Here is a 14,098-nt window from a genome sequence, read left to right as displayed (position 1 = left end):
GCCCCCGCCACCCCTCCGCACTCCCATCCAGTCCAGCCCCCTCCCCGCGGCAGCCGGACTGAACACCAACAACAAGACCGCTGTTGCTGCAGCTGCCTTTGTGGAGGTAAGTCTACAAATAGCACGCGCACACACACACACACAAAACCACAGTCACACACACAACTTTATACTGCAACTTTTTAACAGGTTTCACATTTGCCCTGTACAGGACAATGTTGGAGAGATTATTCCTGGGAAGCTGGGTGGTGGTTGTTAGAGTACATCCCTCTGTAGAACTCCAGGGAAACAGTGGGGAGAAAGAGAGAGAGAGAGAGGACGGGAGGTCAGTCATTTGGAGATGGTGCCTGTTTAATCACTGTAAACAAAAGACCCGATCACTGCTGGAAACACGTCTTTGATGTAATGTTTCTAGTGGGACCTCGCTCGGATAATTCGATTTTTGGATAATTGGTATTCGGATAATCGATGTTCCCCTCTATACGTCCTTAAATATAGAAATAAAAATTATATGCAGCATTCCAGATATCATCACATGAAGGAGGAGAAAGTGAGGACTGCAGATGCTGGAGATCAGAGCTGAAAATGTGTTGCTGGAAAAGCGCAGCAGGTCAGGCAGCATCCAAGGAGCAGGAGAATCGACGTTTCGGGCATGAGCCCTTCTTCAGGAAAGCCTTTCCTGAAGAAGGGCTCATGCCCAAAACGTCGATTCTCCTACTCCTTGGATGCTGCCTGACCTGCTGCGCTTTTCCAGCAACACATTTTCAGCATCATCACATGAAGTCCATACAGTATTAATTTTTTTTATTCTTGCATTCCCTTGCAGTATCTGGTAACTTACATTTGCTAATTGATTGCTGTATGTAATACTTCTTTGTTTGTTGCTTGTATAAGTATCATCTCTGAATCTTTTATTACACTAACATACACAGTATATGCACCCGGTGCTAAAGTTGAACAAATTGAAGTTCTACATCTATCACAAAGATAATAAATTGACGATAATTAAGAATAAAAACTAAAGTAAGTACCAACTTATAGTAATGAATCTTCCAACATTTCAAATTTGTTTCCTTTCATTCTATTCCAGGTTTATAAAAAAGCCATAGAAAATCTACTTCCTACACCTACAAAATCCCACTACACCTTTAACTTGCGAGATTTCTCACGGGTTGTCCAAGGCTGTTTGCTTATTAAGAAAGATTCAGTTGAGAGCAAGCGAGAGCTAATTCGTCTGTTTGTCCATGAAGTGTTTCGTGTATTTTATGATCGCCTGGTGGATGATCAGGATCGTACCTGGTTGTTTAACCTGATAAGGACCATTGTGAAAGATCATTTCAGGGAGAATTTTGATTCTGTATTTGAACATTTGGCACATGGCTCTGGACATGTGAGTCTGATTTCTTGATATTTTGCTTGCTTAAAATTAAAGTTTTCTAGTTGTGTTATATTGACTGCTTGCCATAATGTAGTTTGATTCAATTTTTTCTCATATAATGCAAGGATAAGAGTCATACAGTCATAGAGTCATAGAGATGTACAGCGCAGAAACAGAACCATCGGTCCAACTCGTCCAGGCCAACCAGATATCCCAACCCAATCCAATCCCACCAGCCAGCACTTGGCCCACATGCCTGCAAACCCTTCCTATTCATATACCCATCCAGATGCCTTTTAAATGTTGCAATTGTACTAGCCTCCACCACTTCCTCTGGCAGCCCATTCCATGCTCCTCATGATTTTATAAACTTCTATAAGGTCACCCCTCAGCCTCCGACGCTCCAGGGAAAACAGCCAAATCCTCCAACCCTGGCAACATCCTTGTAAATCTTTTCTGAACCCTTTCAAGTTTCAAAACATAAGATCGCTATATTTTGTCACTAGCTGTGAATTTACCTCCAGATCTAAGTTTGGCATATTTCCTCCAACCAAATGTTTGTGGCCAAGTTTTAAATTCTATTAAAAGCAAAATACTATGGATACTGGAAATCTAAAGCAGACAGAGAATACTGATGAAGCTCAGCATCTGTGGAAAGAGGAAGAGTTAATTTTTTGAGTATGCCATGACTCTTCTTCAAAGAAAGGACAGATAGAGAAAAATGGGAGGAAGAGTGTGGGAGGTTGGAAGAGATTCAGGCCCACATCCCTCAATACACATGCAAATTTAAGCAGTGCATAGCACTCATGCACTGGTGTCAGCAAATGCAGACATTCCATTCCTCCGTTGGTTTTAACCAACAGGTTCAAAGCACAAAAACTTTAAACAACTAACAAACATAAGTTTGCAGATATTTTACTTAATCTGTGATCCCCTAGACTCCTGTAAATTATAGAGAGTTCTAGAATCTGGAATTCAGTAACAGAAAAGATGATGAAAGCAGATTCAGTGCTAACTCACAAAAGTCAACTAAGCCAATTCAGTGCTAACTCAGAAAAGCCAATTAAGTACATATATGTATGAGAAGAAACAAATGCAGGGTAACCAATCCCGAGCAGTAGCTATTTGAAAGAGACAAGATATTCTGGATTACTGATGTCATTTGAATTAGTATAAATTAAGTAAAATAAATATCAAATTATGAGCAACTGGAATGATTTTTGTTTTTGCTTATTGAATATGGTTTTGTAAAGTAAGCTTTTGTGGAGTGACTCTTTACAAAAAGAGTTTCACATTTCCAGTCTTTTAGTGTTCATTATTAAAAAATATTTTCCGAGATAAATTCCTAAGTTCTTTCATGATTAATATTTGCTATCCTTTACAATGCTTCTGGATTTAGTGTGATAATTCAGCAATTCATTTTATTTAGGTCACTGAAGAGGATTTAAGAAGCCTATTGTTTGGTGACTACATGAATCCTGATTTGGAAGGAGATGAACGATTATATGCAGAGGTTCCTTCAATTCATGAGTTTAATGATGTAGTAGTGATGTGCCTGGAAGAGTATAATCAAACTCATAAAACTCAGATGAAACTGGTTATATTCAGGTACCATCAACAATATCTTCCCTCATATATAATGTGGTATATGCTGTTGCCATTGAGATGTTTGAAGACAGTCTGAGAAATTTTTCTATCTTCCTGTGAAGAAGCACCTTTGGGTAGGTTCTTTAGGTCCTAACAGGGCAGAGATGAAGGTGGGCAGGCACTAAAAATTGTAACTTTGCCTATCATTGTCAGGTTTCCATTGCTGTTTTGGTTATTGACAAGATTTATAAGAACAGGGAAGATGAGCACTGGAAATGTGCCTGATTCAAGAATAAGGTCAATTAATATTATTAGTGAGCTATAGCACCTTATAGTATCACAGATGTATTACAGGAAAGAGGGAAGCCATTGAAAAAGTGCAATATCTGTCATGACTGTCTGAGCATTTTGGCATAGTGCAAATCTCCTACTTTTTCCCTGTAACCCTACACATTGTTTCTATTTGAATGTTCATATAACGTCCTCTTAAATGTCTCAACTAAACGTGCTTCAACTGCATTTCCAGGCAGTACATTCCAGATGCTAACTACCCACTCTGTGAAAATATTTTTTCTCACATTATTATCTTTTTGCAAAACACTTTAAATCTGTGTACTCTAGTTCTCAATTTATTCAAATTAAGTTTTGGGTTCTTGCCTGTTAAATCAAGGACAGACAAAGTGCACAGAGCAGCAACACAGCAAGTAGCCAGTCATCAACGGAGGTAAGCTCATGAAAGAAACACAGTTGAGAAGGGCAGTCAGCCATTGACATGCATGTCATCAGCTTTCTAAAGATTGTGAGAGATTGGTCTATACATACTGAACAGTGTGGGGGGTTGTGATCTCCTGGCATTATGGGAGGGTCCCGTCATTATTCTGAGTGCAACTGACCACCTGGAAATCAGCAGTTCTTAGACCTTGGGTCCTATGATAATGAGACTCAATATCCTCAGCAACAGAGGCAAAGATCCAGCCAAGAGGAGGTCAAAGTAGAGGGATATGGTGTAGGAAATCAACAGAGGCTACACCCACAGCACAGAAACTACTATTGAAGGTGGAGCTACTTGGACATGTGCTGCAGGAGACTGTACCTATCCAGACAGATGGTCGCAGGGAGTTGTACCTTAATGTTGAAAGACTACACATCTCCTCGCACCATTCATTGTGCACTTATAGAGCTTTGTTAACTTCCAAGGCTAATTGCTATATCAAATTTTGTTACCATTATCTCACAGATTAACTGAATCTGGTTTAATCACCTTTCAGTTCAAGTTGACTTTATTACATGGAGTGATGAATAGTTGTCATGAGCAGCTGTAACCACATCAATTTAGGGTTCAAGGATTGTCTAATTGCAGATAATCCTGGTAAAATATGCAGTATTCACAAAATTTTTGAATTGTTTTTGAACTCTGCACTAAAGACTGATGGGGAAAAAAGCATACACACCCTGTTGTGCCAATTCATCCATAAAGTATGCAAAATCAAATTAAGGGAGCTGTTCAGGAAGGTGAGAATACCCTGTTTTGTTCTTGGTAATTGGAATTACATTTTGATTTTAATAATGAATGAGGATCGTGAAGAATATAGAATGAGCTATCTTCGTGGAAATCAGGTATTTGATATTATTGTTCCTTATAATGAGAGGCAGGGACATTACTCTAGTTTTTCCAATTTTGGGAATATTCCACAAAAATGGAATAGCCATTTAACAGTCATAAAATTTAGATAAAGTTCTGTCAATTTTTACTATGTCATAATTTTCCTGCAATTTTCACATACACTGGATAGTCAATTTCTGATGTCCTGTCAAGTTAAACAGTAGACATCAGGCAGACAATTTTCTTTCCAGGTTGGGAAAACAGCAGGTCCAGATCCTGACCCCAACCCAGAGTAGTAGCTACAGCCCGTAAAATTAATGGAGACATTCTGCTAATTGGTTCGAGGATGGTTTGTACAATATCTGTCCAGACAGAAGGCATTGGCAATACAAATTCCATGCTGTGTAGTCTATCCTCTAGTTGTGACCTAACCAGCATTTTGTAAACGCACAGCATAGTTTCATATCAATATCTCTATTTATGAAGCTCAAGACACCATGCATTTTGCTGACTACTCTCTCAATATGTCCTGCCACTTTCAAGGATCTGTGCACATGAGCATCAAAATTGAGTGAAGCACTGGTGGTATAGCCCAGTTTCTATTTATATGTTTGGGTTTCCTAGGGTTGGTGTTGTCATTTCCTGTGGTAATATCATTTCATATGGTGATGTCATTTCCTGTTCTTTTTCTCAGGGGATGGTAAGTGGAATCCAAGTCAATGTGTTTGTTGATAGAGTTCCAGTTGGGATAAGGAAGGACACCACTTCGACTGAGACAACACATCCATCCTAGGACAAACCAAATAAAGACATGACAAGAATTCCTAGAAGCATGGCATTCCAACCGGAACTCTATCAATAAACACATTGACTTGGATCCCATTTACCACCCCCAAGAAAAAGAACAGGAAATGACATCAACATAGGAAATGATTCACCACAGGAAATGACATCACCAACCCTAGGAAACTCAAACATATAAATAGAAACTGGGCTACACCGCCAGTGCTTCATTTGGAGGCTCACTGAAGATGTTCCTGAAGAAGGGCTTATGCCTGAAACGTCGATTATCCTGTTCCCTGTGACCTGCTGCGCTTTTCCAGCAACACATTTCCATCACTGAAGATGTTACCTAGTATGGTGATGAAACGTCTGAAAATGAACCTTCCAGCTCAGTGAACAAACCTACATGCACAAGTCAGTGTGATGGAATACTCTCCACTTGCTTGGATTGATGAAGCTCTAACAATATTCAGGAACTTGACACCATCCAGGTCAACGCAGCCCGCTTGATTTGCATCACATCCACAAACATTCACTCCCTCTACCACCCAAACACTATAGCAGCAGTCTGTACTATCTACAAGATGCACTGCAGAAATTCACCAAAGGTTCTCACACAGCACCTACCATACCAACAACCACTTCCATCTAGAAGGACAAGGGCAGTAGATATTATGGGCGGCACTGTGGCACAGTGATTAGCACTGCTGCCTCACAGCGCCAGAGACCAGGGTTCAATTCCTGCCTCAGGCAACTGTCTGTGTGGAGTTTGCACGTTCTCCCTGTGTCTGCGTGGGTTTCCTCCGGGTCCTCCGGTTTCCTCCCACAGTCCAAAGATGTGCAGGTCAGGTGCATTGGCCATGCTAAATTGTCCGTAATATTAGGTGAAGGGGTAAATGTAGTGGAATGGGTCTGGGTGGGTTGCTCTTCGGAGGGTCGGTGTGGACTTGTTGGGCCGAAGGGCCTGTTTCCACATTGTAAGTAATCTAATCTAAATGTATGGGAACACCACCATCTGCAAGTTCCCATCCAAGCCACTCGCCATCCTGATGTGGAAATACACCATGATTCCTTCACTGTCCCTGGGTCTAAGCACTGGAAATCCCTCCCTCATGGCATTATGCTTCAACCCACAGTAGGTGGACTGCAGCAGTTCAAGAAGGCATCTCATCACCACCTTCTCAAGGGCATCTAGGGATGGGCAATAAATGCTGGCCCAGCTAATGACATCCATATCCCTTGAACATATTTTAAAAATACCTCTATGATGACATCTAATGTTTTCTCTTTCACAAATCTTTATTGTCTCTGCTGAATTTGATCATTCTTTTGCAAATATTCATTGATTAGATCCGTTTATGATAAATTCTAACATTCTCCCTACTGCAGACATCAAACCTATAGATGTGTAGTTCTCCATTCCCCCTCTTCCTCATTTTTTAAATAGTGGGGTTATATTTGTTACTTTCCAATCTTCAGAAACCTTCCTCGAATCAATAGAATTTTGAAAGATAACCACCAACATATCCACTACCTCTCTAGCCACATCATGCAATGTACTAGGATGAAGGTCACCTGAGGGGCAAATTTATCAATCTTTACTGCACTTAAATTTTCAAATACTACCTCAATCCTTTATCTGAAATCCTGGATCCAGTTGTTTTTCAAAATTTGGAATTTTGTCAATTTTGGAATACACAACATTTTCACAGTGAAATAAAACAAAATTACCTAACAGCAGACGCATGTGTGAATAGTATAAGCGCTGAGGCACAATTGACACTGCCAGTGCTGGGCCATGCCGTCATATCATATCTAAGTAATATGGTTATGGTTCGAGTGGGTGTGGAGTTTCTCATGCCAAAATGACGCTCCACACTCCACAAATAAATTTCAGATTTCGGAGCTTTTTGAATTTCGGAATTACAGATAAAGGATGGTGGACTTGTACTAATTTATTTTAATTAATCAGTTTTATAAGTCCCTTGGACACCTGGTTTGTCAGGGAAATTTCTTGTATCTTCTACTCTGAAGACAGATGCTAAGTAACTGTTTAGTTTCTCTGCCATTCTGTTCTCCACAATGTGTTCCACTGTCCCCTTCTGTAATGAACTAACATTAGTCCTATCTTTTGCTTCTCACATACCTAAAGAAGTGTTTACAGTCCACCTTTATGTTCCTTGATGGTTTGCATTTGTTTTGTCTTTTCCTTGTCTTAGTCAATTTCATGGTCCTTCTTTACTGGATTCTAGATTGTTCTCAATCCTTACAATTACCATTTTTTTCTGGAATCTTTAAGAGTCACCCTCATTGATCTAATTTGATCTTTAACTTCTTTAATTAACCGTGGATGAACTGCCTTTCTCTATTGGTGTTTATGCCTTAGAGATGCATATCCTTTATAGTATTTCTGTATAGTATTTCTTTAAATACTAGCCATTGCATGTCTATCTTCAAATATTTTTGTGTATTCTCCAAATCCATTATAACCAACTTCTCCCCCATTCATTTCTTAGATTTCACTCTCTAGTTTCAATATGAATTATATTACATTCAAACTTAATATAAAATTCTATTAAATTATGGTTACTATTTCCCAAACCTTCCTTTACAGTAAACACTTTATCATTACATAACACAAAGTCCAAAGTAGCTTTTTCCTTAATTGGTTTTCTCTGTGCTGGTCCAGAAACTCATTTTATACACACTTCAGAAATAAATCCTGCATAGCATTTATGTGTATGTATAATTTGAATGTGTTCATTATTACTGCAAAACACATTCATGTCTAATTTCCTTTAGTTATACTGTGCACAACATAATCAGTACAGTTTGGCAGTCTATAAAGAACTCTCATTGATGTCTTCTACACCTTGCTGTTTCTTAGCTCTCAACAAACTAATTCCACATCTTGATCCTTCAATCTAAAATCCTTGTTTATGAATGTATTGATCTCGTGGCTCATTAAGAGCAATACCCCATCTTCTTTTCCTTTTTGCATATCCCACTCTATAGCCACGTCTCCATAATAAATAGCAATTCAGTCTTACCCATTTACCTCAATTTGTGCATTCAAATTATCAACCCTTTTGCAAAAGCTACTTGCATTTAGATAGACTGCTTTCAATCCTGTATTTATAATATAATTCCCTTTCTGAATCTATTTGATGCTTGCCAACGCTTCATTCACTTTGTTTTTTTTATTTCTGCTTTTCTACCAGTTTTGCTTCCTTTGAATTTGAGCTACCTATAACGTTTCCACTCCACCGTCCACCAATCTAGTTTAAAACCTTTGCAACAGCCTTATGAATCTCCCTGCGAAGACATTAGTCCCAGTCCTACTAAGATGCAACTCTTCCATCTTATACAGATCCAATGCCTCTGAAATTTGATGCCCTCCCTCCTACACCAGTCCTCCAGCGCTGTATTCAATCACTCAGTTCTCCAACTTCTGTGATCATGAGCACATGGAACATGAAGTAATCCTGAGATTACTGATTAAGAGGTCCTGCCTTTCATTTCTGCGATTTCTGCTTTCAGGGCCTTTTCTGCTTTCCCACCCATGGATCATGACCTCTAACTGTTCGTCATCCCCCAGAAAAATGTCCTGCAGCTACTCCATGCCATCCATGATCTTGGCACCAGGGAGACTCACATCTTGGGCCATGCCTGCCTGTTGTTATTAATAAATCCTTTATCACTTTGCTCTCATGTCTTTTTCTCCCCTCTTGTACAGCTGACCCACACGTAATGCCATTTGATTCTGACTGATCTCCTCCTAGTAACCAACATCCTCACCGGTATCAAAGCAGGAGATTGGACAGCTTGCAATCACTCATTTCCGACTTCATATTCAAGTTTGTGATTTGACCAGCTCCCTGAGTGTGCTTTTCACTTAGCTCTCAGCCTCACACCAATGTGACTCCAGCCACCACTCGAACACCAAAACCCAGTGCTCAAGTTTCTTCAGCTGGTGGTATGTCTTTCACATGTGAGCGCCTTGGACACTGTCATCCATGACTTCTCATACACTACAGAACAGGAAATCCACATGATTAAGCTGTCGTGCCATGGCTTAGCTTTATTTCACATATAGTAACCTTCTATTACTTTGGTTAAGTTATGTTAATTTTATTATATTTGGCCTTGATTTAATACATGTTACTACTGTTGATAAATCGTACTTGTACTGATAAATCTGGCCAATATTTAGCACGTTTTACTTGCTGCAGTGAATCTAACATAAACCTCCTCTTCCTCTTGTACCAAATTCCTATACAAATCTAATTTGCTACATTTCATGCTGGTATAGTCTCCTGACTGTCCAACCATTACTGACCCACTTGAGATGTGCTTTGTGCTAATACTCTTAATCCTATTACCCTCATATTTACCCCAATAGAAATTTTATTAATTTGTTGAACAAACGAAGCTGGAAACTTAACACAGTATTTTATTGAAACTATAGACCATTATTTCTGATTTTATTTTGAAAACCTAATGTATCCTAACCAATGACTTACTTGCTATATCTGGTAGTATTTTTTGTGTTTTTTGAAATACACTAGTCTGATCTACTTTCTCTTCTTTTTCTACCATTATGCTCCCCTGCACTATCTCTCATCATTTATTCGCTTTATTATGCTGTGACTATTCTCTCTGATCAGGTCTGCATCAAACAAAGTCTTTGAGTAATTTTCAAGTCTTAAAGAAAATACATTTTCCGTGCATTTTTTAAAGTTTTAATTATAATATATTCACTATGTTTAATTTGCTTTTAAAATTGGTTTAACCACACCAACATTAATGAATGAAAAATGTTAAATTCACTTTTCTGCTAGATATGTGTTAGAACATCTGTCACGGATCAGTCGAGTACTGAAGCAGGCACGAGGTAATGCTCTTCTTGTGGGAGTAGGCGGAAGTGGCCGTCAGTCTATGACTCGTTTGGCTACATCAATGGCTAAAATGACTATCTTTCAACCTGAAATTTCCAAAAGCTATGGGACAAATGAATGGAGAGAGGATTTAAAGGTAATCTTTGTTATTTTTAACTTGGTCAGAATCATTGCTAATTTATGTGAATAAATTTACCTCCATTTTATCACTGAAATATTGCCTTCTGTGCAACTGTTTTGTTTTTTGATAGCATTTACTTCGAAGTGCAGGAATGAGAGGTCAGCCCACTGTGTTCCTGATTACAGACACACAAATTAAAGAGGAGGCATTCTTAGAAGATGTAGACAGTTTACTCAATACTGGTGAAGTGCCAAATCTGTTTGCACCTGATGAAAAACAGGAGATCATGGAGGTGTGAGACATTTACTTATTTGTATCATGAAAAGTTTTAATACTTATATTTCCACTTACATTTTGTGATGGATGACATTTGGTGTAATATGTAGCTGTACACAAGTTTTCACTTTTATGATATTGCATAATGTTTCCATTCTACAACATTTTGGATGTTATTCTCCCTCAGAATTAAACATTTCTCTAATGTACACACTTTTGAATAAGTCAAGAGTGTGGTGCTAGAAAAGCACAGCAGGTCAGGCAGCATTCGAGCAGCAGGAGAATCGATGTTTCGGGCAAGAGCCCTTCATCAGGAATGATGAAGGACTTTTGCCCGAAACGTCAATTCTCCTGCTTCTTAGATGCTGCCTGACCTGCTGTGCTTTTCCAGCACCACACCTTTGGCTCTGATCTCCAGCATCTGCAGTCCTCACTTTCTCCTAGCACTCTTGAATAAGTTGAAAATCACACAACACCAGGTTATAGTCAACAGGTTTAATTGGAAGCACACTAGCTTTCAGAGCGACGCTCCTTCATCAGGTCATAGTGGAGGGCTCAATCCTAACACAGAATTTAAACAGCTAACCCGAGAATGCAACTTTTTTAAAAAAAGGTTTTGTGATTTACACATGAAAGAAGTGAAACTATCACTGTATTCTAACAGATGAAAGGCTTAACAGACAATCAATTTTTCAATGTATAATTTCAGTTACTTCACACTGTAAATTTTTGCTATAAATTCTGTGTTAGGATTGAGCCCTCCACGATCACCTGATGAAGGAGTGTCACTCTGAAAGCTAGTGTACTTCCAATTAAACCTGTTGGACTATAACCTGGTGTTGTGTGATTTTTAACTTTGAACACCCCAGTCCAACACCAGCATCTCCAAATCTTGAATAAATTGAGTCAATTTACATGGGATTATGGTATCACTGGCAAAGTCAGTATTTGTTTTTTTTTTCCGTAATGGTTCCTGAACTAACTAATTTGCTGGGCAGTTAAGATTCAGCCACATTACTTTATTTTGAGTTGAAAGTTACATGAAGGCCAGGTCAGGTGGGTATGGCAGATTTCTTTCCCCAAAAGATTTTTGTAAACCAGAGGGGTTTTATGACAATTAATAGTTGCTATTACTGAGATTCAGTTTTCATTTCCAGAATTTATTAAATGCAAACTATACCTCATGATGAATTTGAATTTGAGAGTATCTTAAATACTAGTCCAGTGGCATTACGAATGCACCGTCCTATCTTGTCTCTCACCCACTACTGATGCCAGCACAAAGCAAATTCTGATTTTAACAAAGATATTATGCTTGAAAAAAAAATTTGAAGAATGTTCCACAGGGAATTAACAGGCGAGTGGGACTAACTGTTCTTTCAGGCAGCATGGTCTCATTATCATTCTATGAGGTCCTTCAACTTGACTAAGAATGGTTATGATTGCACCAATTCCATCCATAAAGCACATCCAAATTACTAATATAACAACATATGAAATGGAAGCAGGATAGTTTACAGGTTATAGGCGGAGACAATATTCTGGCAGTAGTATTGATGACTTGTGCTCCATAATTGCTGCAACCCTACCAAGCTGTTGTAGAACAGCTACAACTCTGACATCCACCCAACAGTGTAGAAGATTACCCAGGTATGTCCTGTCCACAAAGAATAGGACAAATCCAATCTGGACAATTATCACATAATCTCTATGTTCTCGAGGGATTGTTGACAGTGCTGTCCAGCAGCACACCAGAGTGCACTTCTTCGTTGAAGCACATTTTAGATTCCACCACCCAGGCCACTCAGCTCCTGACTTTATTATAGACTTGGTTAAAAGAGGTGAGGCAGAGTGATTGCCCTTGACATCATGGCAACATTTGACCAAGTATGGTATTGATGAGCCCCAGCAAAACTGGAATCAACAGGAATCAATGGGATAAGAACCATTTAATAGTTATGGTTGATGAAGGTCAATCATCTCAGCCCCAAAATATCATTGCAGGAGTTCATCAGGGCAGTGTCCAAGTCCCAACCATGTTTAGTTGCTTTATTAAAGATCTTCTATCATAAAGTCAGAGTGGAGATGTTTGCTAATGATTGCATAATGTTCAGTCAACATTGTTTGTGACTCCTAAGATACTTAAGCAGTCTGCGTCCATACACAACAAGACCTGCACAACATCCAGGTTGGGAATGTTACATGTTGAGTAACGTTTGCACCACACAAGTGCCAGGTAGTGAACATCTCTAATGGTGAATGCAGTTATCACTCCTTGATTTTCAATGGCATTATCACCTTCAAATCCTCCACTATCAACAGCTTGGGGGTTACTGTCTAGAGTGTGGTGCTGGACAAGCACAGCAGGTCATGCAGCATCCGAGGAGCAGGAGAATCAATGTTTCAGGCAAGAGCCCTTCATCAGGAATGAGGCTAGTGAGCCTAGGGGGTGGAGAGATAAATGGGAGGGGGGGTAGGGCTGGTGGCAAGGTAGCTGAGAGTGCAATGGGTAGATGGAAGTAGGGGTAATGGTGATAGGTCGGAGAGGAGGATAGGTGGGAAGGGAAATGGACAGGTAGGACAGGTCATGAGGGCAGTGTCACGTTGGAAGGTTGGAACTGGGATAAGGTGGGGAGAGGGGAAATGAGGAAACTGGTGAAGCCCACATTGATGCTATGGGGTTGGAGGTTACCAAGGTGGAAGATGAGGCATTCTTCCTCCAGGCGTTAGGTGGTTAGGATGTGGCAACGGAAGAGGCCATAGGATTTGCATGTCCTTGGCAGAGTGGGAGGGGATGTTGAAGTGTTCGTCCACGGGACTTGGTTGGTGTCCCAGAGATATTCTCTGAAGCATTCCGCAAATAGGCGTTCTAGAACATAGAACATAGAAAAATACAGCGCAGTACAGGCCCTTTGGCCCTCAATGTTACGCAGATCCAAGCCCACCTAACCTACACTAGCCCATAGGCTGACTTCAAGAGGAGTAGAACATAGAACATAGAACATAGAAAAATACAGCGCAGTAGGATCTGCCCTCAATGTTACGCAGATCCAAGCCCACCTAACCTACACTAGCCCACTATCCTCCATATGCCTATCCAATGCCCGTTTAAATGCCCATAAAGAGGGAGAGTCCATGACTGCTTCTGGCAGGGCATTCCATGAACTCACGACTCACTGAGTAAAGAATCTACCCCTAATATCTGTCCTATACCTACCACCCCTTAATTTAAAGCTATGCCCCCTCGTAATAGCTGACTCCATACGTGGAAAAAGGTTCTCATGGTCAACCCTATCGAAACCCCTAATCATCTTGTACACCTCTATCAAGTCACCCCTAAACCTTCTATTCTCCAATGAAAACAGCCCCAAGTACCTCAGACTTTCCTCATACGATCTTCCTACCGTACCAGGCAACATCCTGGTAAACCTCCTCAGCACCCGTTCCAGTGC

General features: G+C 39.9%; 1 protein-coding gene across 1 annotated transcript in view; it reads left to right on the top strand.

Annotated features, from left to right (window-relative positions):
• The window catches only part of dnah12 (dynein, axonemal, heavy chain 12), a 278,012-nt gene that overhangs the window by 160,793 nt on the left and 103,121 nt on the right, over positions 1–14,098 (top strand). Inside the window, exons 41-44 of the mRNA XM_043708118.1 lie at positions 1,091–1,390; positions 2,808–2,986; positions 10,193–10,385; positions 10,501–10,662. Of these exons, the coding sequence (XP_043564053.1) occupies positions 1,091–1,390; positions 2,808–2,986; positions 10,193–10,385; positions 10,501–10,662 (834 nt within the window). The remainder of the gene's footprint in view (positions 1–1,090; positions 1,391–2,807; positions 2,987–10,192; positions 10,386–10,500; positions 10,663–14,098) is intronic.

This window comes from Chiloscyllium plagiosum, chromosome 18, assembly GCF_004010195.1.
Source record: "Chiloscyllium plagiosum isolate BGI_BamShark_2017 chromosome 18, ASM401019v2, whole genome shotgun sequence".
Classification (NCBI taxonomy): Eukaryota; Metazoa; Chordata; class Chondrichthyes; order Orectolobiformes; family Hemiscylliidae; genus Chiloscyllium; species Chiloscyllium plagiosum.
This window is presented reverse-complemented; position numbering and strand designations above follow the sequence as displayed.